General features: G+C 41.3%; 4 protein-coding genes across 6 annotated transcripts; 3 read left to right on the top strand and 1 right to left on the bottom strand.

Annotated features, from left to right (window-relative positions):
* Positions 1 to 11: 11 nt before the first annotated feature.
* On the bottom strand, positions 12 to 4,871 carry ndufaf3 (NADH:ubiquinone oxidoreductase complex assembly factor). The gene is given in 7 exon segments (XM_026347041.1): positions 12 to 678; positions 783 to 883; positions 1,235 to 1,301; positions 1,397 to 1,592; positions 3,585 to 3,704; positions 3,706 to 3,726; positions 4,822 to 4,871. Coding segments are annotated over 7 exon segments (663 nt in total). The 3' UTR covers positions 12 to 570.
* LOC113154232 (NCK-interacting protein with SH3 domain) lies at positions 4,717 to 12,855 on the top strand. 2 transcript variants are annotated; one of them, XM_026348318.1, is made up of 13 exons: positions 4,717 to 5,069; positions 5,943 to 6,055; positions 6,147 to 6,360; positions 6,984 to 7,059; positions 7,286 to 7,827; positions 8,650 to 8,820; positions 9,341 to 9,427; positions 9,697 to 9,835; positions 9,926 to 10,006; positions 10,291 to 10,419; positions 10,746 to 10,835; positions 10,923 to 11,095; positions 11,203 to 12,855. In XM_026348318.1, the coding sequence occupies exons 1-13, from the start codon at positions 4,899 to 4,901 to the stop codon at positions 11,425 to 11,427; spliced, it is 2,211 nt and encodes a 736-aa protein (XP_026204103.1). In that variant the 5' UTR covers positions 4,717 to 4,898; the 3' UTR covers positions 11,428 to 12,855. The 2 variants fall into 2 exon arrangements, with proteins under 2 accessions (XP_026204103.1, XP_026204102.1); XM_026348317.1 differs by having other exon boundaries at positions 7,283 to 7,827.
* A 1,029-nt stretch (positions 12,856 to 13,884) lies between these two features.
* Positions 13,885 to 18,998, top strand: slc25a20 (solute carrier family 25 member 20). Of its 2 annotated transcripts, none has more exons than XM_026348345.2 (10): positions 13,885 to 14,003; positions 14,100 to 14,218; positions 15,000 to 15,092; positions 15,193 to 15,320; positions 15,430 to 15,520; positions 15,732 to 15,849; positions 16,583 to 16,655; positions 16,743 to 16,852; positions 16,945 to 17,069; positions 17,970 to 18,998. In XM_026348345.2, the coding sequence occupies exons 2-10, from the start codon at positions 14,114 to 14,116 to the stop codon at positions 18,030 to 18,032; spliced, it is 906 nt and encodes a 301-aa protein (XP_026204130.1). In that variant the 5' UTR covers positions 13,885 to 14,003; positions 14,100 to 14,113; the 3' UTR covers positions 18,033 to 18,998. The 2 variants fall into 2 exon arrangements, with proteins under 2 accessions (XP_026204130.1, XP_026204131.1); XM_026348346.2 differs by having other exon boundaries at positions 13,895 to 14,003; positions 14,105 to 14,218.
* A 680-nt stretch (positions 18,999 to 19,678) lies between these two features.
* prkar2ab (protein kinase, cAMP-dependent, regulatory, type II, alpha, B) lies at positions 19,679 to 23,410 on the top strand. Its single transcript, XM_026348334.1, has 10 exons — positions 19,679 to 20,136; positions 20,336 to 20,371; positions 20,449 to 20,588; positions 20,672 to 20,778; positions 20,857 to 21,010; positions 21,119 to 21,220; positions 21,325 to 21,399; positions 21,481 to 21,546; positions 21,675 to 21,813; positions 22,667 to 23,410. Exons 1-10 carry the CDS (start codon positions 19,893 to 19,895, stop codon positions 22,789 to 22,791), a joined length of 1,188 nt encoding a protein of 395 aa, XP_026204119.1. The 5' UTR covers positions 19,679 to 19,892; the 3' UTR covers positions 22,792 to 23,410.
* Positions 23,411 to 23,510: the final 100 nt, after the last annotated feature.

Here is a 23,510-nt window from a genome sequence, read left to right as displayed (position 1 = left end):
GCTAGAAATGCTGAACGTATTCACCAAAACTGTCTATTTTGCATCAAGATCTCTTATCTGATTCACACATCACAGCAACTCTTCATTGTCTCTTAAACAAAAAAGAATGTGCTATTTCTTTTAAATCTTTGCTATGCAGAAAAACACAGTAAATGCGTGATACTTTAAATATTATATACACAGTATTTCTATACAAAAATACAGCTGCACTTCATTACAGTATAATTCTCCACCATTTGAGTCTCACCTGAGCTCTTGGACACGTGCGTGACACAAACTCTCACTTCTAAACCTTAATCTCATTTATACATTTTGCTGTAAAAACAAACTGACTGCTGAGAGCAGTACCAGAAAATTCAACATTATCAGTAAATTAAGCTATTGCCAAACATTTGCTTTTACTTTTGAGACAAATCTCAAATTGTCATAATCTCAGTGTTCAACAGATTACCAAAGCTTCTCTAAACACATCAATCTGCATTATTGTAGCATTGTACAGGACAGAATTAACCATTTTACAGGCCTGAGATCATGCATAAACATGATCAATCTGTCAGTTTTTGTCAACACTCATTCCTGTGTTAACTCTAGGGCTGTGCTGACAGATGGAGGGATGAGCCCTGCAGCTGCCACTCTTCGCTCACTAGTCAGAAAGTTGAATGTTGCACATGCATTTGGCTGAAAAACAACAGAGATGAAAACACATTAGGAAATTACGGCATCTCAAGTTGTTTATAAGGAGAAACAGAAAGTGCTACACTGATATACTGGGAGCACTTTACCGTGTCTTGCACCTCCACAGCGATGCCTTTACTCCGGAGTAGAGCAAGGACTGAGGGGTTAATTCGTTCAAGCCGTGAGCCTGTGCCCAGCACAAGAATCTCTGCACAAGAAAAAGCAGGAGTTGTATATGTTAAATACATCTTATATAAACGTAGATGTGTGAGGAAATCAATAACTGCATGGAGAAACATGAACAAAAGATGCCTCCACACCGGTAAAGAGCGCTCAGTTACTAATTTGATGAGTATGACAATTACTAAAATCATCTTCTGAGGCCTTTCCAATCCCAGTTACAGTGTTTAGATTTATGTTTTAGACAGAACAGTTCTGCAATCACTGTCGAAACACCAAATATATTTTAGAAGTATAGTTCCACATTGAAGCTGTGCTCAAGACACTCGAACATGTTTCCATTATTTTCAGTTGTATGTTGGTGAGTTTTTATTTTTACCTATTTTTGGCTCAAGCATGTGGAAGAGTGAAACACTTTCTTCAGTGATGTCTTTATAACTGCCGACCTGCACAGAAGGTAAGTGTATAAATTAAATACACAGACGCATGTGATCCATTAAACTGTAGTTTATAATCAAAGCGGTTCTGCTTTTTCTCTCACCTTCCACTGTAGGATAGCAGGAGGCAGCACAGCGCACGGTCCAAACACCTTGTTGCCGTCAATGTTGAATCCTCTGGGGCTGTAACTGTGGATCAAGGCCCCACTGCCCAGCTCCTTCTGGATGACGGACACTGTGGTGCGCTGGTACATCTCATCATCACTGGGACCCAATCTATGAGCACGACACAGAAATGGGCTGGAACAAAAAGGCAGAGAACAAATAACACATTAAGTACTCATTACTAATCCATTCTTTATTGTAATCTAAATGTCTTTAACATAAGAAGACGAAGAAGAAGAATGTTTTACTGTTATAAATATCAGGACTGCTGGTGGCCTCAATTTAAATTTCACAGAAAGAGGCTGCACTGCAAGGCTGTTGCCCCAGTTTAAAAGCCTAAAATACAAATGCCAACCTACAGAGTGGGCTGATGGCCAAAGGCTTTTAGGCCTGTCTGCAAAAAAGAGGCAGCCAGGAAACCAACATTTCTGCTCTGACTAAGGAGCTGCAGCAAGCGTCAGTGCTGAGTCTGTTCTAAAGTTTTGTTCCTGACTATTACAAACATCTGTGCCGAGTCAGCAGTCTCGAGATGTAAAGTCCTACACTTTATGTTCAGCTGCTGGTTATTAAAGTGACACCACAGAGGAACGTGTCTCCACCAGATGGAGCCAGAGATACTGTCTGATGAGGAAAGAAGCTGTTCTGACACTGATCTTTCCTTTAATCATTGTTGCTGAGCAATGCTTTCATCAACCAGAGTTTCATCAACACTAACAAACACACTACATACGCATATCTGAAAATGCCATGTATAAGTAATCCATGTGTACTTAAAAAACACTCAACTAATCAATCAACATTTTAGGTTTAAAACAATCATAAACAGTCAGACTGAACCCCAAAAAGAAAATTATTAAATTAAGATTTTTCCAATACATTTTTATTATTGTATAATTTGTTTGATTGCAGTTGCCTGGTTCTGAACTGCTGACACAGCTGACTGATGATAAGTTTCTATTTAGCTTCATGAGGTGTTTATATGAATGCCTTAGTTCACAGCTGAGGACTAATCACATTGCCTCTCATTAGTCCTCATGCAGCTCTCTCCGTACTGGTGAATATAAAATATCATATAGGTCAAAATAGGAGGACAGTGTGTTCAGTCCCACGATGTGACTATGACTTATGAAGATATTCTGAAGAAAACAAGACTCAGATTATGATTAATAGACTGCTCAAAAAAATTAAAGGAACACTTTTTATTCAGAGTTTAGCATCAAGTCAGTTAACCTAGTTAAGTAGCAGAAGGGGTTGTTAATCAGTTCCAGTTGCTTTGGTGTTAATGAAATGAACAACAGATGAACTAAAAGAGCAAGTGCCCCCCTAAACAACAGCACCCTGAGTGCCAGGGTGTCAGACCCTACACTGGTGCAGCGGGTCTTGGGTTGCTCCTGGTGACAACAATGCCCGGCCTCATGTGGTGAGAGTACGCTGGCAGCTCCTGGAGGATGAAGGAATTGATACCACTGAATGACCTCCACACTCGCCTGACCTAAATCTCATAGACCACCTCTGGGACATTAAGTTATGGTCCATCCAATGCAGTCTTGGACCAGATCTGGGAGAGGATATCCTTGGGTATCATCCGTCGTCTCATTAGGAGCATGTCTAAACGTTGTCACGTGGGGGCCATACAATCTACTGATTACCATTCTGAGTTGCTGAAATGAAATTTCAGTAAAATGGACTAACCTGCTGCATAAATTTTCCACTTTGATTCTTATAGTCTCTTTAAATTCAGTCCTATGTAGGCTGATAATTTTAATTTCCATCAAACAATGTGTCATCCTTTCATTCCTAACACATCACTCAGTCCACATCTGTATAAATATCCAGCAGGATTTTTTTTTTTCCCCCATTTAAATCTGATATGTTTTCAAAGTGTTCCTTTAATTTTTCCTTTTATTTTTCTTTGAGCAGTGTATATAATATGATGTTTACAGATATCCTCTAGGAATCATGCTAAAGAAATATGTCTCAGCAGCACTCCATAACATTAACCTGACTTTTCAATGTCCTATTTAGCCTCAGAGAAAAACACAATGTGTATTAGAGACAAACCTGAGGAAAATTAATGAAATAAAACACTTAAATAAACAACAAGCTCTACAAGTCAAACTACCACACCTTGAGAGAGCAGGCACTGCCCTGGAGGAGAAGACAAACCCCTGAGTTGATCTTTGAAGCAGAAATCTGGCACACAACGAACCGGCCATGTTGACGGAGTACGGGCGACACAGGGGGGCCAAATTCAGTGTGACACCAGGCGCTGGTTTCCGGTGTTGTGCAACGCAAAGTCGAACAATTTTCAATACGATCGTGATTAAATGTAATAATTAACTAACACAACTAACTGTTTATTTCATTATAAGAAGCTACGTACACTTTGTTGGTGTATTGCAATTACAGTAAAGTGTTAGATCGTAGTCTTTGAAACTCGTAGTTCTGGGAACGTCAATTTAATATTTTATTAAGTTTAGTTTTTATTTAGATATCATCATACACGGCCCTTGCAAAAAAAGCTGCTCACTCTAATATTTCATTGGACCTAGTTTAGATTTGATTACGCATTAATTGTGGCATCGTTTCAATAAGTTTCTGCAATGTCACAACATTTATTTCATCCAGAGTTGCCGTCATTTTTCGCCAAGATCTTGTTTTAATGATGAAGTCTTCTCCAGCATCCCAAAGATTCTCAGTGGGATGAAGGTCTGGACTCTGTGGTGGCCAATCCATGTGTGAAAATGATGAGTCATGCTCCCTGAACCACTCTTTTACAATTTGAGCCTGATTAATCCTGTCATTTTGTAATATAACCGGGAGATCAGGGAATAAAAAATCTATTGATGGAAAAACTGGTCATTCAGTATATTCAGGTAGTCAGCTGACCTCATTGTTTGGGCCTGGAACAGGGTAAATCTGGACTCATCAGACCACATGACCTCCTTCTACTGGACAGATCTTAACCCAGTTTTAGTAGTTTCATCAGTCTCCTTATATGTTGTCTCTGCTTGATGGTAATAATTTGACCTTTGGTTGTTTAAGAAATAAGAAGCTACTCACTGCATCAGTTTAGGTTAAATAACTTGTTGCCGGCTGAAAAATAATCATCCATGCAGTAATTATTTAATTTAAAGCTGGTGAAAGTTGTGAGTACGCAGTGATCGATGCTTGGACTCTGTCTGTCTTTGATTAAAATGTCTGGGGGGCGTGTCCAGGGGGAGCAGCGCCCCCCTGTGGTGTTCACTGGCAGCAGGCACAGGTCAGATGATCCGAGCTGCATTGTAAATAGACAGCAGAGAGCCGCCGGGGCCATGCCTTCACAGCCTCTTTAAATCACCTCCAGCAGAGCAGTCGTTCCCACCCGGACTCCTCTAATCTCCGGACTCCACCTCTCGGCGTGTTTCGGTCCATTTCGAGGTTTTACCCTGGTGTTAAAACATGTACCGGTCTCTCTACGCCTTCCGCTCAGCGGAGCCCAACTCGCTGCACTTCACGGCCGGAGAAAGCTTCTTGATCCTGGAGAGGAGCAACAAACACTGGTGGCTGGGGTCCCGCTGCAGCTCGGGGGAAACCGGCTTCATCCCTGCTTCATATATCGAAAAGATCCAGGTACGTGACCCTCTGATCAGCTGGGTTTGTGTTTCTGTGCCATTACATAAAAACAACATCACATGTTGAGGTGAAGAGAAATAACAGTGGTGAATGCGCCGGGTTGAAGTGATGGGATCGACAGAGAGTGTGTGTGTGTGTGTGTGTGTGTGTGTGTGTGTGTGTGTGTGTGTGTGTGTGTGTGTGTGTGTGTGTGTGTGTGTGTGTGTGTGTGTGTGTGTGTGCTGCAGTGCTGCGGATTATTGCTAGAAAGTCAATTCATGCTTGTAGAAGATCCCATCAGGAGTTGGCTGAGGTGCATCATTCGGGAACATGGCCTTCTGCACTGCAGCTGCTCCCTGAGACACAGAGGGGGGGATGAGAGGGGGAAGAGGGGAAAACGACGGGATTTGACAGGATTGGATGATACAGCAGAGACTATGATCTGAGACGGGACAGATCCAAGGACAAGACCGGCAAGGCCACCAAAACAGAAAGCTATTGTCTGTGCTCAGATTAAACCGGCTCCTCTAACCTCTTCATTGTTCAGCCAGTAGCTACTTACTTGGGTTTTCAGTCACACCCACAGGAGTGAGGAGATGTTTTCCACCAGAGATCCAGACGTACAGTGAACTAGTCAGAGCATGTACTTTGTAAAATCACAGGCTCATTCACTGGCACAGAGTTGACGTCTGGAAAGGTTTAACGTTGGTCAAAATGCTGTTTTCATTAGATAACTGCCCTAGTTTGGTTCTGCCCGGAGCCACACGTGTCCCTCAGCCACGCTTATGTTCTGTTTTGTTTAAAGTTTAATACTCATGCATGCTGCCATGTTAATGAATATTTAATATGTTCAACTCCACTCTGCATATTTTCCCTTTCTGTCTGCCACAGGCTCCAGAGCAGGATGAAGTTTTGCAGTCTATTGACAGAGCAATCGAAGGCATCCACAATGTTGCCTTAAAAAATGGAGGCAAATACAATCTGGAGCAGCGAGACGTTCTACAGTGAGTCGACAACGTGAAAGCTAAATGTCAGATTCGAGGATATTGTCTCGATTAGTTTGCACATAACAATCATTATTCTGCTCTGTCATAGGAAGTTGATCCATCACAGAAAGGAGACCCTTGCACGGCGGAGTTCCTCCTCCTCCTCTGGTCATAAACAAGGCCTCCCATCTTCCAACAGTGAAATATCCCTCAGTCAAACTCCTCCGCCGCCCAACGGCCTTAACCGAGAGTATGGACGACAGGGCAGCATGCCACTGTCAGGAAGCATGGACAACATGCAAGGAGACCAGGGCTTTTACCAGGTGACTGTTCATGAAGCACAGAGCAGATTTAACCATTTGCTGTTAGTTTAAGTCCATGTGTCTGTTTTAAATCCTCTGCTCTGTTGCTCCACATTTCAGTCACAGCTTTTTGTGTTGAGGTGTTATAACTGACTCGAATCAGTGGGATGCATGTCCTACGCAGTCAGGCTGCTGTAGCTGGCGGTTTACTGCTTGTTTTGACAATAAACATACTAATGATAAAATACACATACCGACTACTTCCCCCTTTAAAAAAATATTTGCAAATCAATCATCAAATTATCAAATCATAACCTACCACCCACTGTCTGAGGACTGCAGACGTTCCAGGACATTTTTTTTTCTCTGGTTCAGCTCCTCCAGTGAGAGAATTTGCTGCTTTTCTCACTGAAAACTGAATATTCAATATTTGTTTTTATGGACAGATTAGGGCGTTGGTGTACACAGACTCAGGGAAAAATGTTCTGCATAAATAATATGCAGAATAATGGAAAATCTGTAACTGATTTGCAATGTGTCAGTCGTCACAACGGTGACCTCGACCCCTGTTGTTCTGGGGGCTATGCACAGCTGTCTGCTTTATTCAGGTTGTAACTCGGCTTTGTCTGCTTTTACTTGTGCAGGTGCCTCCTCAGCCTCGACGTGCAGCTCCGATCACCCCTCCTCCCCCTGAGAAACAGAGACTCAGCCGGCGTCCAGGTTAGTGAACAGCACATGCAGTTCATTCTCCCATGACCTATAGATATATATAGACCTATATACAGTGGTATACACAGTACATATATATATATATATATATATACAGTACAGTGTGTTTTGCTGCTGCTTTTAGCTGAAGCTACCTGCTGCAGCTTCATCTTCACAAACACTCTATTCTTAGTCCCTCAACTCTCTGTAACTGGAGCTCTACCCTCTCTCTCAGCAGAGCCGGAGGTCCCGTCCAGAGTGTCCTCTCTTCCCTCCTCTCCTGCTCCCTCTCTCTCTATCAGCACCACTTCTTTAGAGTCTGGCTCCTCCCACTCTCTGGGCTCCTCTGAAGTCAGTTTGCCAAGTGTTGCCAGCACTCCCCCTCCTCCCGTGCCATCCCGTGTGAAGCCCCCTGCTCCGCCTCCAGAAGTGCTGCCCTCTGACTCTCCTCCTCAGCCAGCTCCTGCAAAGAAAAGCCCTGCTCCACTGCCTCCAGAGCCCACCCCTCATTCACAGCCTGCTGTGGAGGAGCAGCAGGAAAGTGATTGGCCTGTTGCCCCCCCTTCAGTAGCAGAAAGCCCCCCTGGCAGCCCCACTACCCCTGAGCAAGTTCCCGTGACTATTGGGGCTGAGCTGATCGAGCTGGTACGAAAGAACACCGACTTGAGTTATGAGCTGTCGCGGGTTGCTGTTGGTGTGGTGGTCGGCCACCTGGAGGCCGCTTTACCTCTGATCTCCTCCACCTTGGAGCAAGTTCTTGTCTCGTTGGTGGAGAGCAAGGTCAGATTTTCTTTTTATTACATCATGTGCATTTCTTGCTGGAGTCAGCTTAAAGGAAAATACTGGTGTTGTTTCAAATTACAGCTCAGTCTGCATTTAGGTGACATTTGTCAGAGTGAAACCTGTAGACCGTATACACATATCACACACACATACATTTCCTGCTTTTGAATTTAAGCTTTGCAGCATCAAATCGAGCATGAAAGATCTGCTGATCTATTCCTGGCAGACATGTCTGTTTCTTCCTCTTGGTTTATGACGGCTGCTAAAGGGCAGCGTGTGTAATGCAACACTGAACAGTATCTGGAGAAAGCTTTTACCTACATCCTCTATTTACACAGATGTGCACACTCAGATCCCGCTCATCTCATTTGTGTTGATTTGAGTATAAAAAACACCCTGTGGTCTAACACAGACCTTGTCTGTGTGTTTTTAGATATGAAACTCTCGAATATGTTAACATAGCATTAACTAGAGTTACACCATTAGCTTATCGCTTATATGCTTATGCACTCCGGTAAACCTCTACACCGCCTGCTCAGCACCGCACAGCAGAAATAGAAATTTAGCCACAAGCTCGTTTGAAAAAATAATGAAGCATTTAGCAGGTAAAGAGCAACATATTCTTTTCTTCTGTCGCTCCATCGCTGCACTCTACTCACACATCATCCTAAATGTCTGAAATATGTGGAAAATATAATATATGTAATATATGAAATAAACTTGATTCCATAAATAAACACATTTAGGTAGTTACTTTGCACAGCGCTGCACAGATAAAGTTCCTCAGCTGGTTTATCTAGATGTTTTGTGCCTCTGCAGGACTTGAGCGCAGCGCTGCCACAGGGCCAGGTTTGTCATGACGAACAGCGGCTGGAGGTGATCTTCAGCGACCTCGCCCGCCACCGGGACGACTCGCAGCAGCGCAGCTGGGCGCTTCATGAAGACCACGCTCTTATTTCCTGTTACCTTGAGGAGCTCCTGAAGATACTGGTATGATGGTCTCTGCAGCACATAATGTCTGTTTTCTGATCGGTGAAGTGTAAGGAGGTGTGCAAAACAAATCTGATGCGTGTCATGTAAAGTTCACATACAGTTTTTTCAGCCATAAATATTCTCACACTATGTGACAAGCCGTAAAATATTCTATGATATTATTGCTATTGGAAAAATAGAGACATCACATCATTTTTCATGTTTTCCAGTGGATACTCTTGTGTTGTGCTCTTGTGATTTGATGAAAAGTTTTGTTTTGGGATGAATCTGTAATCTGAGCGCAGGGCTCGTCCAGATGTCATGTTCTAACTACCAGACATGTTTGATAGGATCAGAGTGGCTCAGACAACTCTACAAAGTCTCAGACCCTCGAAGGTGCCAGATATTCCTAGTTGTCAATTCGTCCAGACTGAAACTCAGATTAGAGTTGGGGTGTTCAGATGAGTTGGTAACAGGCTGAGTTAATCCTGTAGATTTTATTATGATGTTATAATGTTACTGCTGTTTTTTTTTTTAGACTGATGCAGATCCAGAGGTGTGTAAGAGGATGTGCAAGGCCAACGACTATGAAAATGTGTTCTCTCTGGTTTCATATTATCAGATGGTAAGAAAATAGAAAGAAATAGAAAAATATTTTTATTTAAAAACAAAAAACACTCAACAGTGAGTTAGTGTGTTTCTGTAAATATAATGTATCCAGTTTCCTCTTGTGGTTATTAAAAGGTTATTCTTCTTTATTAGTGTAGTTATGTGAGTGAACCAGGTCATCTGAAGGGGGGTTTTGTGTAATTATAGTGTCAGTGTGCATGTTGATGATGTTCAGTGTACATGTGGTCGGTTTTGGCTCATTGTTTGCGACATGTTACCACACAGGAGCATCGCGTGTCATTGCGGCTGCTGCTGCTAAAAGTGTTTGGGGCGATGTGCAGCCTGGACGCTGCTCTCATCTCCACCCTGCTAAACTCTATTCTCCCCATGGAGTTGGCCAGAGACCTTCAGACTGACATACAAGGTGGAAATATGCACCTTTCATCATCTGAAGTACTGTCCACAATTATCCACACTAGATCTGATTTATTGTTTTTTTGTCTGTTTTTCTCAGAACATCAGAAAATGTGTTACACAGCTTTGGTACTTACTATGATCTTCTCAATGGGCGAACAGGTGCCATATCGTCACTATGGTAAGACAACTCTACTACACAAAGTTGCTGCATTATAACTCATTTTCAGTTGCATATAACATGTGCACATTGAACCTCTGCATTAACATTATGCACCTAAAACCAAAGTGTTGTTGGTGAATACAGCTGATCCCTCCACAACAGTAAAAACAGTTTGCTTCATGGCATTTTTATTTAATCTGATGGATTAAGGAAGGTTTTCAAAAGCCAAACAAATCTTCTTGAGATTAAAAGGGTAGTGTGAGTCAAAAGGAAGACATAATCTGGACTCTCCCTTCTTTCAGAACACTTGAATGCTGACTTTGTTCAGTTTCTGCTGGGTGTGGTGGAGGACGGGCTTCCCTCTGATCCCACAGAGCAGCTGCCTGACACCTTCCTCAACCTGCTACTGGCCTTCAACCTGCACCACACAAGTGAGAACATCCTTTTCACTGCAGGCGTTTTGACTTGTCATAGCAGGAAAAAGCATTATAACCAGCAATATAACAATGTTATGCTACAGTATAATAATGTTAATGCTGGCTGCATTTCATTACCGTTTTTTTCAGGTGTTGCTCATGTTGCTCATGCTGGTTCACTGTCATGGGACAGTAGGAAAACTAACACAGCATAGATTTCTACACTTGTGTTTAGTTCCCAGCTTAGCTGAGCTACAAAACAGCTTTGAGGAGCTTTTGTTGTTTGACTATAAATATTCATTTGCGCTGTGTGTCTGTGTCTGTGTGTTTGTATCATCTAGCACCGAGCGACAATGTGATTATGCAGGAACTGAAGAAGAAAAATGTCAAGATCCTGTCAGAGAAAGTTCTGCTGCTTCTAAACAGAGGCGGTAAAATACTTTTTTTTTTTTTTTTCTCATTTTCTCATCTGTCTTCAGAACACTAAAATCATTCATCATCCGTCCTCTCTTCGTCAGATGATCCTGTGTGTATGTTCAAACACACCCCGCCTGCACCACACTCGGTGCTCAAGTTTCTGCTGGATGTTTTCGCCAGCAGAGAGACGGCTGACATCTTCTACCACAGTGACATGATGGTGATGATTGACATAGCCGTCCGACAAATATCTGACCTTTCACCTGGAGACAAGGTGAGACACTGACGCGCTGCACAGCCTTTAATGACACGGTTTCTGCCACATCAACAGCTTCTTAACTTGTCTGATTGTAATTTCCATCTCTGTCTCTCCCTGCAAAGCTGCGGATGGAGTATCTCTCCCTCATGCACTCCATAATGCGCTCGACGGACTACCTCGAGCACCAGCACCGCCTGTCTGACCTTCAGGGGGCACTGCAGAGGATTCTCAGGGAGGAGGAAGATCCAGGAGAGGATGAAGGGAGTGCTACAGCGAGACAGATGGACAAGCTAATTGTACAACAAATCTACAAGGAGTTCCCACAGATCAGTGATAACCAGGACTAACCATATCATTATCGTGCTCACACACTGTAGTCTGCTCCTGTCTACTGCAGGGAGGTACAATAAAGCTTGAAAAAGAAGAGCTGACATTTGATGGGATGCCTAGTATTCTGACCCAGCCCATACTGAGAAACAAAATCCAGTTTTTCCAATGTTTTGCTGGACTCATAGTCCACGGCTGCTTCTGGTTCATTTCAGAAAGGTCTTGATGTCTTTCACTGACTTTTCAGTGAGTTGAGTTCGAAATAGAAGAATTGTTTGGTTTGTTTCAAGAAGGTAAAAATATGACAACCGCACAACAGAGCTGTGAGACATAGTCAAACCTGGAGATTAAAAATAGCCAAAATAGAGTAAATGTCAAACTTCGGCTCTTTTCACACAGTGGATTCTGAGCAATAAGTACCTTAGAATCATACATTAAATGTATGCACCCAGAGTATTTTTAAATCAACGTAACAAGCAGGACTAAACTTTAATTTAATAATAAATATCTTTAAATAAATCTTTGAATTGATTCTAGGCACATTTGAAAGTTTTGTGATTATGCATAACGGTGCCATTATATGAACTGTTGTGAGAATATTTTGACCCTTGGTGTGTGTTTCCCTAATAGTGGGACCAAACTACCGTGTGTTACTGAGAGCATTGTTTTCCTAGATTACAGTATTCCTAAAACTGGCTTCGTCTTTCATACGTCGTAGTTACAACTTAAAAACAAGTGAAACAAATGAAGTGTCATTGTGAGACTCGTGTTTCTAAGCTGTTAGCTGAATAACTTGCTGCTGCATATCAAGACTCTCCTGTGGCGCTGCCTGCGGTTTTATCAGTCTGGTTCTTTCATGTCTTTACTCCTTTTCACTTAAAGACGATCGCTCTGTACTTAAATATGCAACGCTCCTCAAGCATCTGAAATAAGTCACTGACTGTTGCCCTGTGGGGTCTTTGTCAATATGCTGCATTCACATTCAACCTAACTGTGCTGGCTTTGTAACAACCTGCTGTAAAATACTGAGTCATGGCTGATATATACATAAATACATGATTACATATGACAATAACTAGTATTGTTGGATTCCAGTTATAATCTGACGCCCCTGCAACAAGGAAGAGGGCATTTCTTTTATTTCACTGTGGTCTTATACTTTCACAGCAAACCTTGTTTCTTCCTCGTGGTGTAGCGAGTGATGTTCTTCTAAACATATCTGTTTTGACCCTGATGTGATTATTCTGTCTGGAAACATTTTCTGAGGTGGTAGACACAGCCCGGAAGTGATGTCAGATTTTAGTTCATGCTCAAGTAGTCGTTCGTTGATTATTTGTGTGTCTGTTTACAGTGTGTGCGTGTGTGAGAGAGAAAAAGATAAACATCATCTCCTTTCTATAATTAACATTGTCTGCTAAATTGCTCTAACTGTTATAATAAAACTAATAAAGGTCTATTTTAACAGTAGAAGTGATTTGACTGGTTGTTGAGAGGGTCATTGTGTTAATTCAGAGTTGTGAGAACATGTGGTTTACCACATTCAGGACGCTGCACAACTGATGAATGTGAGATATGAATATACAAGTTAAACAGCAAGTTATGTGCTAAGAACATCTAGTACTTTCAATTATAGAAAATATTCATTCAAAACAGATTCCTGCCTTTTTATGCATATGTTTAACCTCTTAGGACCTGGCGTACACATACGTGTACAACACATTTTGGGCTCTTGTGTATGCAAGCTGATCGCAACTGTTACACAGCCTTTCACAAATAGGTGTGTAAAGAAAAGGGCATTGCTAGTTTTTTTATGCAAAATGTTGTTATATGTGTGTTATGTGTTGATAAAAAAAAAGTGTTATAATTAGGTTAAAATGTAAGCATATGATGTCTTTTCTGAAAATGTTTGTGAAAAGATGTTGCTTAGTTTTTATACTTATCGGGTTCCAATAAGCCCAAATAGCAAAAAGAATTTTAAAATGCATATCAAATTAGAGCTCGGGTCTTAAGAGGTAAAGTGAGCACTGGGTTGCATCATTTTAACATATGCACTTGTATATTTAATTTTGAAATAATAATAACTCAATAACAATAGTACATACTTTGGGCGCCCACAAGTGGTAGGTGAAGTATAAACAAATGATGGATGTCAATGCAGTAAAATATTATACTAAGCAAAAGTACAGTATCTCTTCTAAAGAAATATTGTACATTAATAAACAATTAAAATGTCCTCACGTTGTCTATAATGTAATTATTATATATTGATAATAAATGCGAGGAACTATAAGGAAACCTTTACAACAACAATATGTATTTGGGATTTGCGTGTAGATGTGTGTCATGAGGATGTAATTAATTTTTAATTTATGTAATTTATGTAATTTATGTAATGACATTGTTAAAACGTCTTTGTGCTTCGTGGAAATAAACACGTTCGAAAGCCAATTTGTTTCTACCCGGACACCAAACGGAGACGGACCAGAGTCACGCTGTGTTGCAATCAGACCGGTCCGGGTCAATAATTGGGTGAAAGGTCCTTCGGCAGCAGTGACAGCAGTTCACAAACTCATCCCACAGAGCCACAGTCGACCAGGTGAGACGTCCTCTTTGGCTTTTTGTTTCTCGGTGTGTCTCGGTTTCTTCTCGGTGAAGGTTTTATTCAGTCGCCGCTGTTTTGTTTTTCTTCCAGAGCAGAAAGTGAAAATGTCCAAACAACCGCAGCCGATCAGTCCGCTGAAGAACTTCTTCGCTGGAGGGTTTGGAGGTGTCTGCCTCGTTTTCGCCGGACACCCACTCGACACCATTAAAGTAATCCGTGCACACTGGGTGTCTTCGCCTTTGTAATGTGGTGCATTAACAAGCAACCAGCAACCAGCAACCGGTGACATTGCGCAGAGCAGAGCATGGGACAAAGTCCTGGTCCTGGTCTAATTCAGCCGTGTGGATATGAGCAACTCCTGTATTTAGTGTTACATGTTATTTACTCACAGTAGGAGCTGCTGCTGCAGCCATGTGACCCTCAGTCAGTGTGTTGCATAAATGACTCACTGCTGCTGTTCAGGCCTCCTGCTCAGGTGGATTCTCACCTGAATGCAGGACCTTGGTCAGACATTATCACTGCTGTAGGCTTGAAGTAAGGATTTTATTACTGTGACAGGTCCATAGATTGCCCAATGTTACCTTATTGCTGAGTGATGTGTATCTATACTGAAGCCATGATGTTGCCCTTTGAAAACAATCAAAGTCAAACGGTAAATGTTTACATGCTGGTTCTCATCTCTGGCTTGCTGATGAGATTCTGCTCATGATCATAACGTGTGTAATAACATGTTTATTTCCTGTTATTTCCTCAAAACATACCAGACAGTTTAAAGCTGATGTGCTGCATCAATCTTGGCTGCGACGCCTATTTTTGCATTCATTTGACAGCATACATTTCCATTATAACACTTATTATCATTTTACTAAGTTGTTATGTCAGCAAGTCAAACGTTTACTCTCTAAATATTTGTATAATTACGATGAGTCTGGCCTAAAGGTGTTGTGGTCAGATTAGTCAAGTACTTCTGCCATCTTGTTTTTCTCTCAGGTGCGTTTACAAACTCAGCCTAAACCAAAACCTGGGGAGAGCCTCCTGTATGCCGGAACCATTGATTGTTTCAAAAAGACCTTAGCCAAAGAGGTGAGGGGACGTGCATGTCATGAATATAACTTCTATATTCATGAATGTTCCTGACTTTCTCTTGTCCCTCATGTTTCCTCTTTGTTTTCCACCCTGACAGGGTTTGAAGGGGCTCTATAAAGGCATGGCCGCCCCCATCATCGGAGTCACGCCCATGTTTGCTGTCTGTTTCTTTGGTTTCGGGCTCGGCAAGAAGCTACAACAGAAAACTCCAGATGATATCCTCACGTAGGTGACTGCTTTGTCGCAGGTGTTCGTGTTGTTCAGTTAACAGTTCCAGACACTGCGTGGGTGATAATTCAAATGTGCTTCGGCATCTTTCACTCGTCTCCTGCAGGTATCCGCAGCTGTTTGCTGCAGGGATGTTGTCTGGTGTGTTCACCACAGCCATCATGGCTCCTGGGGAGCGAATCAAATGTCTCTTACAGGTCAGAGTTAATTGTGTATGTGTGAGCATGTGTACATACAGATAAACTGGATGTAATCAGTGACCCTTGTGCTGCTGACTCCACAAGCCAAAATAGAGTTTTCATCGGGGGCGTCAGTCAGATGTTTTACTGCTTTCATTGCTGAGGACGTTGTTATCTGGGAGAAAAGTGACTGTACAGTGAGTGTAAACATTGTGTGTGTGTGTTACAGATCCAGGCAGCAGGTGGGGAAATAAAGTATGCAGGACCCATGGACTGTGTCAAACAGCTGTACAGAGAGTCTGGGATCAGAGGAATCTACAAAGGCACCGCTCTGACCCTCATGAGAGGTGATTGTTTGCTGACAGATCCTGGATCTGAGCAGAAAACAAAACCTAACAGCAAAACCTGCTAATTAGAATATTTAGTGGAAACTCCTTTTCCAAAGTTGCCCTGTGGGGTTTTCCTGTAAACAAACACAGTTTCTGTTTACATTCAGCAATGCCCCCCAGAACACAGAGTGCGTCTCTGCAATGTCCAACAGGCTAGAGGCGCAGAATGGATTTTATTCCTCATAAACAAAAAAACATATGCAAAGTTCAAAGTATTTTCAATTCCACATGTTTGTTCATTGTAGCACTTCACGTGTGTTACTGCCACCTGCACATCACTGAAGTCATGTTTTAAAAATAGTCAGGACGTAGAATAACAGTCACCTAAGAGCCCCAATTACTGTCGACATGTTACGGGACAAAACACTGAATCCTGAACCCTTGTCACCTAAAATACAGCCGTCCACAAGAATTTCCCCAATGACATTAATAAATGATCAAAGAATCCAATTACTGCAGGGTTACCTGCCAATATTAGCATAATTTATTATCAGTCAATGAACGTTTTTTTTATTTTACATTGCCACTTATGTTACTATACTATTGTCCGACTTGCACTTTCTTTTCACCACGACATCATCATTTTTCTCTTTGCCTTATTTTATATTAGCCATTACCTAGCTATTTATTTGTTTGATAAACATAAAAATATAATAAGAATTTTTGTTTGTTTGGTTGTTTTGTGACTCAGATGTTCCAGCGAGTGGGATGTACTTCATGTCGTACGAGTGGCTGAAGAACCTCCTCACACCAGCGGGAATGAGGTGAATATTTGTTTTACCTAACGGTGTTTACACCACTCCGTTACAAAACAGACCCGAGCCGTCAAACCTGTCTTCTTTTCTCTGCAGCCCCAACGAGCTCAGTGTTCCCAGTGTGCTGTTTGCTGGAGGAATGGCCGGGATCTTTAACTGGGCAGTCGCTATTCCACCCGACGTCCTCAAGTCTCGTTACCAGACAGGTTCGCTTTCGTTTTCAGTTTCCAGACAGTTTCAAGATTAATAACAGTAAGTGTCCATGTAGGTCATGTTGCTTTGTGTGTCTCCCCCTCAGCTCCTGAAGGAAAATATCCCAATGGTTTCCGGGACGTTCTGCGGGAGCTGATCAGAGAAGAGGGTGTAGCCTCGCTGTATAAGGGCTTCAACGCTGTCATGCTTAGAGCTTTCCCTGCAAACGCAGTGAGTGTCCTTCACCTACACCACAGTTTACTAAGAGGAGCTGGATGCTGCTGTTTAAGGATTATTAAGAGGATCTGATTGTAAACGTCAGGTTTAATGTGTTAGTGTGAATGTCCAGGTTCAAGTTTATGTTGTATTTATTTTATTAATTAAATTTCTGGTGAAATGTTTTCACCTTTTGTTCTATATAATTTGTCTTTGTTCATTAAAAAAAAATTACCAAAGAAAATGGGTAAAGAATCCAGACGGCAGCTGCTATGTGTTTCTCCCATTTCAATCTTGCTTGTAACTTCTTCAGAGGAGTCATCGGTGTCATGGTGGACTCCTCACTAGTCTCCTAGGCAGATTTACACATGTGCCATATTCCCTTCATTTTGATTAATGTAGTACAGTTAAGTAACTTCTTAAACCAGTTGCTTGTACCACTAATGACTTAACTGAGTTACTTTAAAGGAAATTAATACTTATGTAATCACTTATTTAGTTAAATTTGTAATTAATTTATGTTAGGTTGTAGAGACATCTTCTACTTAGGTACAGTACGTACAGTGCAGAATATGCATGAGAAGCTCCTCTGAGTTAGTTGTAGGTCTTGGCACCAGAGGGAGACAAACACAAAAGGCAGTAAATAGATGACATATTTCTTCTCATGCTGGAGAAGTGTTTTCTCCAAGTCACAGCCTCGATGTTGATTAGTTATTTCAAGCTGCACTCTGCAGTTTCACCTATTTAAAGCTACTTCACATATGACATATGTGATTAAAAAATAAATACAAAGGGCACAGAGAATATCCATTAATACAAAACGAGGGAACAATAAATACAGATATTTAGCTATTTATGATAAATATTGTACATTTTTTTCCAGCACTGTATTCACAAACCTTTTTTTTTTTTCAGGCTTGTTTCTTAGGATTCGAGCTCGCAATGAAGTTCTTGAACTGGGTAGCTCCAAACCTGTGATGAAGGCTCAGTGTCGCCTCATATGTGGATCCCAGGAACAGAACTCTTTAACATAACTGTGGAGTTATTAGCAGTACACACACACACACACACACACACCAAATCATACAGGGATGAGAATTTCCAATTTTCCAATAATGTAGATAATGATTTTTAAGACCCACTCGTACTGTAGAGCTTCTGGACTATTCAGTACAGAAATGTTGTGATGACTCTGTAATAGGACCAGTACACACACTCGCTGTCACACACAGTCGAATGTTCTCATCTCCCTCTTTTGTTTTTATTTGTTTATGATTATGATTTATTTTTAATTGTGCTGTTTTTTTTTTGTTTGTTTGTTTTTTTAATATATGCGAGAAAAGGAGCGGAGTGAACATGCCGTGCCTTACCTTTTGTTGTCTGTAACCAGGTGCACATATCAGGGAAAAGGTGCATTTTGTTGTACTGTGTGTGTTCAGTCTCTCAGCAAAACACACGTTTCACGCTGTCTGCACGGTCACGCTCCACTCAGTGACCACCGATATCGCCACTGATACCACCTTTCTGTCTGTTTAATGTGAAAATATGAGGGTAGTCATAATGAGATTTATTGAACAGTATATGAATGTCAGCATGTATAGAAATTAAAAGCAGAATCCATGTCTAGAAATGAGACTGTCTTGTTTTTTTATTTGCCTAAAATCTCTACTTGTTTCATAAGAGATAAGATGAAAGTAAAAAAAAAAATGTAAGTAAAATAAAGTCTAAATATAAATGCACAATGAAAATTCACAGACCTCTGTAAGTAGAACCATTTTTCTTTCTATCATATAGACATAAATCATGTCACTGTATTTAGTTGAGGTGTTTCTGGTTGATAATGATTTTTTTTACGTGCAGCATTTGGTGCTAGAGATAATCTAGTAATTTTGTAAAAGTTCATGTAGAACCTCATAATTAAAGTTCAGTGTACAGTGCAGTATTCCTGTGTTCCCCTGTTTTTCCTATTTCGGTTTTTCAAAGTAGTTTTACTTTAACTCAGTACTTTTGTAACAAGTCTCCCTTAAGTTTGAGGTGACTTTATAGTTTAAACTTTAAAAATATACACCTGCATCTGTGTGACAGTGTCTGCTGCGGTAGAGAGTACAAATCAAATACATTTACTCAAGTACTATAAATAATACTTGTAAGTATTTTTATTTTGTTTTTTTTAACTTTATTAACTTTAATTTTTAACTTTAAAGTTTTTTCTTTTCTCATAAATAATCTCGACATTCATCACACTTACGTCTTGAACACGTTACGTTGGACGCACATATGACAGCATCAAGTTCAAAAGGGTTTAAAACACTTTTTCTTCCAAGATAAACCTAGTTCCTAGTGGAGTACTTGCAAATTGGTACATTTCAGAGGATGCAACCTACTAAGTACTCCAGCTTGAGTAAAGAATGTAAAGTGGTACCTTTTAACCACTGAGTTTGTGTATTTGTGCCACCTCTGGGTGTCCCTCTGGCCTCCGGGACAAAGAGTTGAGCGTCCTCTCAGCGAGCTTCTGTCTGACAGATCATCAAGTTCTGAAGCGTAATCCATCGGACAGCCTCTAATTACATCTGATGTGAAAAGTCCTGGTCAATACTTTCCGACAGGCTGTGCTAGATAAACAAATCAATGAGTAGCTCAAAGTGGGAGAGAGAGTGGGACGAGGGGAGGAGGAGTCCGACAGCTCCTGTGGACACAAGTGTGTTTATCAAATGTGTTTTTCAATCTGGTGCTGAGATTTGATATTTCAGGAATTAATAACTGGGCTCAGAGGAAATCCAGGTCTTCTAGAGGTTCAGGTATTATCAGCTTCCAGGGTCTGACCTCTGAACCCGAACGATGAGTAACGTTGAGATACCCGCTGGTCTGAAAGAGCTTCTGCAGGGATACACTGTGGAGGTGCTCCGTCGCAGGCCGCACAACCTGGTTGAGTTTGCGGTGCAGCATTTTACACAGATTCTGGAGAATCACAGAAATGAGGAACGAGCCAAGAAGTGCAGTTCCAAGTCTGCAAAAAAAGGAGTCACCTTTGAAACGAATAAGTCCACAAAGTACGACGAAGAGGAGGAGGAAGACACCGTTGGTGTGTATTGCTGAATAACTTCCCATTTGTTTTCTGCCTGTCATCCATCTGTAATTAGAACATGACACTAAATTAAACCTTAAATCCACAGGAAATCCACTGTACATGTTTAAAACAATGCAAACTGTCCTAAGTACAGCTGAGAATCTCAAAGTCAGATTAGTTTTCTTGTTTAACTCTGTCTTCTCTCTCTGTGCAGAGTCAACCACCAGTAAATGCAATCGCAGAGTTTCAGGTCAGTGACGGGAACATTATGAACTTTAGTTCATTTTGACCTCGGGCCAGTGTTTTCATTTGTTTGTTCCCCCGCAGTGTGTGCAGAGGCGTACAACCCTGATGACGATGAGGACGACGATGCAGAGCCTCGGGTCGTACATCCTAAGACGGACGAGCAGCGGCACAGACTTCAGGATGCGTGCAGAGATATTTTACTGTTTAAAACACTGGAGCAGGTACAACTGGATGGAAGAATAGGACGGAAGTTGAAAAGTTTTAAAAGGTGCTATACAGAGAAAACTTGTCTCGTGTCTTCCAGGAGCAGTTCTCTGAGGTTTTGGACGCCATGTTCGAAGTGTTGGTCAAGCCTCAGGAGCACATAATTGACCAAGGAGATGATGGAGACAATTTCTACGTCATAGAGAAGTGAGTGAGTAAGTTTACAGATGTAAACCTGATGATGTGTCAGAATTACAGTGACTTCTACCGTCTCCTCATTTCCAGGGGTGTGTATGAGATTTTTGTGCTGAAGGATGATGTGAATGTGTGTGTCGGAAAGTATGACAACAAGGGCAGCTTTGGTGAGCTGGCTCTGATGTACAACACACCAAGAGCCGCCACAATCGTTGCAACTGAGGAAGGAGCCCTGTGGGGCCTGGTGAGTCCGACCAAGCATGACGGGGCCTCAGTTCTCCCGAGAGCGTCACACAGTATCTCACGCAAATGACACCGTGTGAAAGATGAACTTTTTTTTGTGCTATTTCAGGATCGAGCCACATTTCACAGACTGATTGTGAGAAATAATGCAAAGAAAAGGAGGATGTACGAGGCCTTCATTGAGTGTGTTCCTCTTCTGAAGTCCCTAGAGGTTTGTACTAGAAACATGAACTACAAACTAAATAACACTCATTACATATTCCAGGAAGCACGGTGTGGTTGTTGTGTTGTTATGTCTCATTTTCTCTTCACAAGCTTTCTGAAAGGATGAAGATTGTGGATGTTTTGGGCGCGCGAGCGTACAAAGATGGAGAGCGCATAATAACACAGGTACACTGTTGTTGTGATGTTAACACTGTTGGTTTGGTTCGACTTGACTGATGAGGTTTTTGCTGCTTCCTGTTGTGGCAGGGGGAGAAGGCTGACTGTTTCTACATCGTGGAATCAGGAGAGGTGAAGATAATGATAAGAAGCAAAGTGAGTGTCCGATGTTATAACTGAATCTCTGTTAGGTAATAAGTATAAACTCCTCATTTGTTAAGTTACATGCTTTTGTCATGAAGTGAACATAATATACAATGTGCTGTTGTGTGTGTGTGTAACAGACGAAGGTGGGTCAGCAGAACAACGCCGAGGTCGAGGTGGCCCGTTGCTCCAGAGGGCAGTATTTTGGGGAGCTGGCTCTGGTCACCAACAAACCACGGGCAGCGTCTGTTTATGCAGTGGGAGAAACCAAATGTTTAGGTATGTCTCATGTCCGTGTGCCTCGCCTTCAGGTCTAACAACAGCTTCACCGTCTGTAGTTTTGAGAGAGAAACAAACAGTAACTCAAACTCCACACACGCTCAATGGCTGTGTTCAACTTGCTTGTGCTTGACAGCATTTGGACGGGATCACAGATGGATTACAGAACGGGGCTAATGGGCCCAGGCCCAGAGGGGACTCTGATTGAAGTCACCATTAATATTTTTTGATGGAAAGTCAATCAAAAGCCCACTAAGAGACATAAACAGACATAGAGAGTCGACACAGTACAGCTCAATGAAACAAGGCTTCATTTCTCCTGAGAAGTGATTAAATTAAGAGCACAAGTGTAAAAACACATTTACTGGTACCAGTGGAACATATTATAAACTGGTGTATAGTGATGTTTTTAAAAAGTGTTTCCTTTTATTAGCATCATAATGTGTATTTTATCTTGTAATCAGTCACTCTGCTGTTTAAAGTAAAAGCTTTAAGGCGCTTCCTAATCAGCTTGAGCTGTAAACATTATTAAGGTTTGTTATTAACCTTCCTGGTTGTCGACACAAGAGGAAAATGAACTCCCAGACTGAACAGAGGGTCAGTGTGAATGGTAGACAAAGTGCCAAGGACAACTTCCAAACAGAAACTCCAAGGTCATGGTGCATCAGTGTTTTCTTTGTTCAACATCATATTGATTCTCTACAACACAGTGAGAGCACTGTGTTTAATTTAAAGCTGTTACACAGTATTAAGTTATAGATATTAGATATTTTACTTTCATTGTACCTCACTTTTAAGCGCCTAAATGTAAATGTAAGCAATAGCGTAAGTTCTAAATGTCTCTTTCTTGCAGTAATTGACATCCGGGCTTTCGAGCGTTTGCTGGGTCCCTGTATGGACATCATGAAGAGGAACATCTCGCAGTATGAAGACCAGCTGGTGGCACTGTTTGGCTCCAGTGTAGACTTGAAACACTAGTACACAATATTAGAAATCAGTCAATCGTAGCAGTATTGCATAGAAAACTATTGTCTGACTAGCTGTACATTCAGTAAGATGTTCAAATCTGCAACAAGGTAAATGTTAAGTTGTGAGTAAAAACTGTGTTTCCTGATAATCACCCATCTTCAAAAACACCTCACTAAAAAATGAAGTCAATTTACATTTTACTTTGGTTAACTAAAGGTAAAACGTTAGCCGTCAAAAAGATCTGTCACCGAATAGGAAACTATTTTAGATAATGCTTTACACACACACACACAATTCATGGTAAACTTTTACTTGCCTTCACTATATATTAATGCAGGATGCTCTACCTCTTTGCAAATTAAAGCCAGCAAATGAAGCCATCCACTGAGCTTTCAGTTCATTAGGTCCATCTGGGTCAGACTAATTCAGTGCAACACAACAGACCTCTAATAGAGTGTTATTTCATAAAGATCATTTTCTTTTTGTTTTAGTTGACATGTTGGTTGAAGACATTCTGTTTGCATTTTTATTATTTTGTCCACCCCATATATATCAATAAAGGTAGGCTGAATAACAAACATCTGTATATAATCAACTTCATGTTTCGTGCACCTGTTGTATTGTGACTTCATTCGGTTTAGGTCTGTGTACCGACAGTATACGCCTGTTTTTAATAAATAGAACTTCTCCAGTATTACTAAAAATCACACACAAAAATAATTATATCT

Source organism: Anabas testudineus, chromosome 5 (assembly GCF_900324465.2).
Source record: "Anabas testudineus chromosome 5, fAnaTes1.2, whole genome shotgun sequence".
Taxonomy (NCBI): domain Eukaryota; kingdom Metazoa; phylum Chordata; class Actinopteri; order Anabantiformes; family Anabantidae; genus Anabas; species Anabas testudineus.
Note: the sequence above shows the minus strand (reverse complement) of the source record. Positions and strands in the feature narration are given on the sequence as shown.

Excerpts from the sequence above, each read along its gene's own strand:
- LOC113154232 (XM_026348317.1), top strand. The coding sequence starts at position 4,899 with ATGTACCGGTCTCTCTACGCCTTCCGCTCAGCGGAGCCCAACTCGCTG. Across the intron at positions 6,056-6,146 it reads GAGCAGCGAGACGTTCTACA|GAAGTTGATCCATCACAGAA; the intron begins GTGAGTCGACAA and ends GCTCTGTCATAG. Across the intron at positions 9,836-9,925 it reads CCTTCAGACTGACATACAAG|AACATCAGAAAATGTGTTAC; the intron begins GTGGAAATATGC and ends TGTTTTTCTCAG.
- slc25a20 (XM_026348345.2), top strand. The coding sequence starts at position 14,114 with ATGTCCAAACAACCGCAGCCGATCAGTCCGCTGAAGAACTTCTTCGCT. Across the intron at positions 14,219-14,999 it reads ACCCACTCGACACCATTAAA|GTGCGTTTACAAACTCAGCC; the intron begins GTAATCCGTGCA and ends TTTTTCTCTCAG. Across the intron at positions 15,850-16,582 it reads CGCTCTGACCCTCATGAGAG|ATGTTCCAGCGAGTGGGATG; the intron begins GTGATTGTTTGC and ends TTTGTGACTCAG.
- prkar2ab (XM_026348334.1), top strand. The coding sequence starts at position 19,893 with ATGAGTAACGTTGAGATACCCGCTGGTCTGAAAGAGCTTCTGCAGGGA. Across the intron at positions 21,221-21,324 it reads CTCTTCTGAAGTCCCTAGAG|CTTTCTGAAAGGATGAAGAT; the intron begins GTTTGTACTAGA and ends TCTCTTCACAAG. Across the intron at positions 21,814-22,666 it reads GGGAGAAACCAAATGTTTAG|TAATTGACATCCGGGCTTTC; the intron begins GTATGTCTCATG and ends TCTTTCTTGCAG.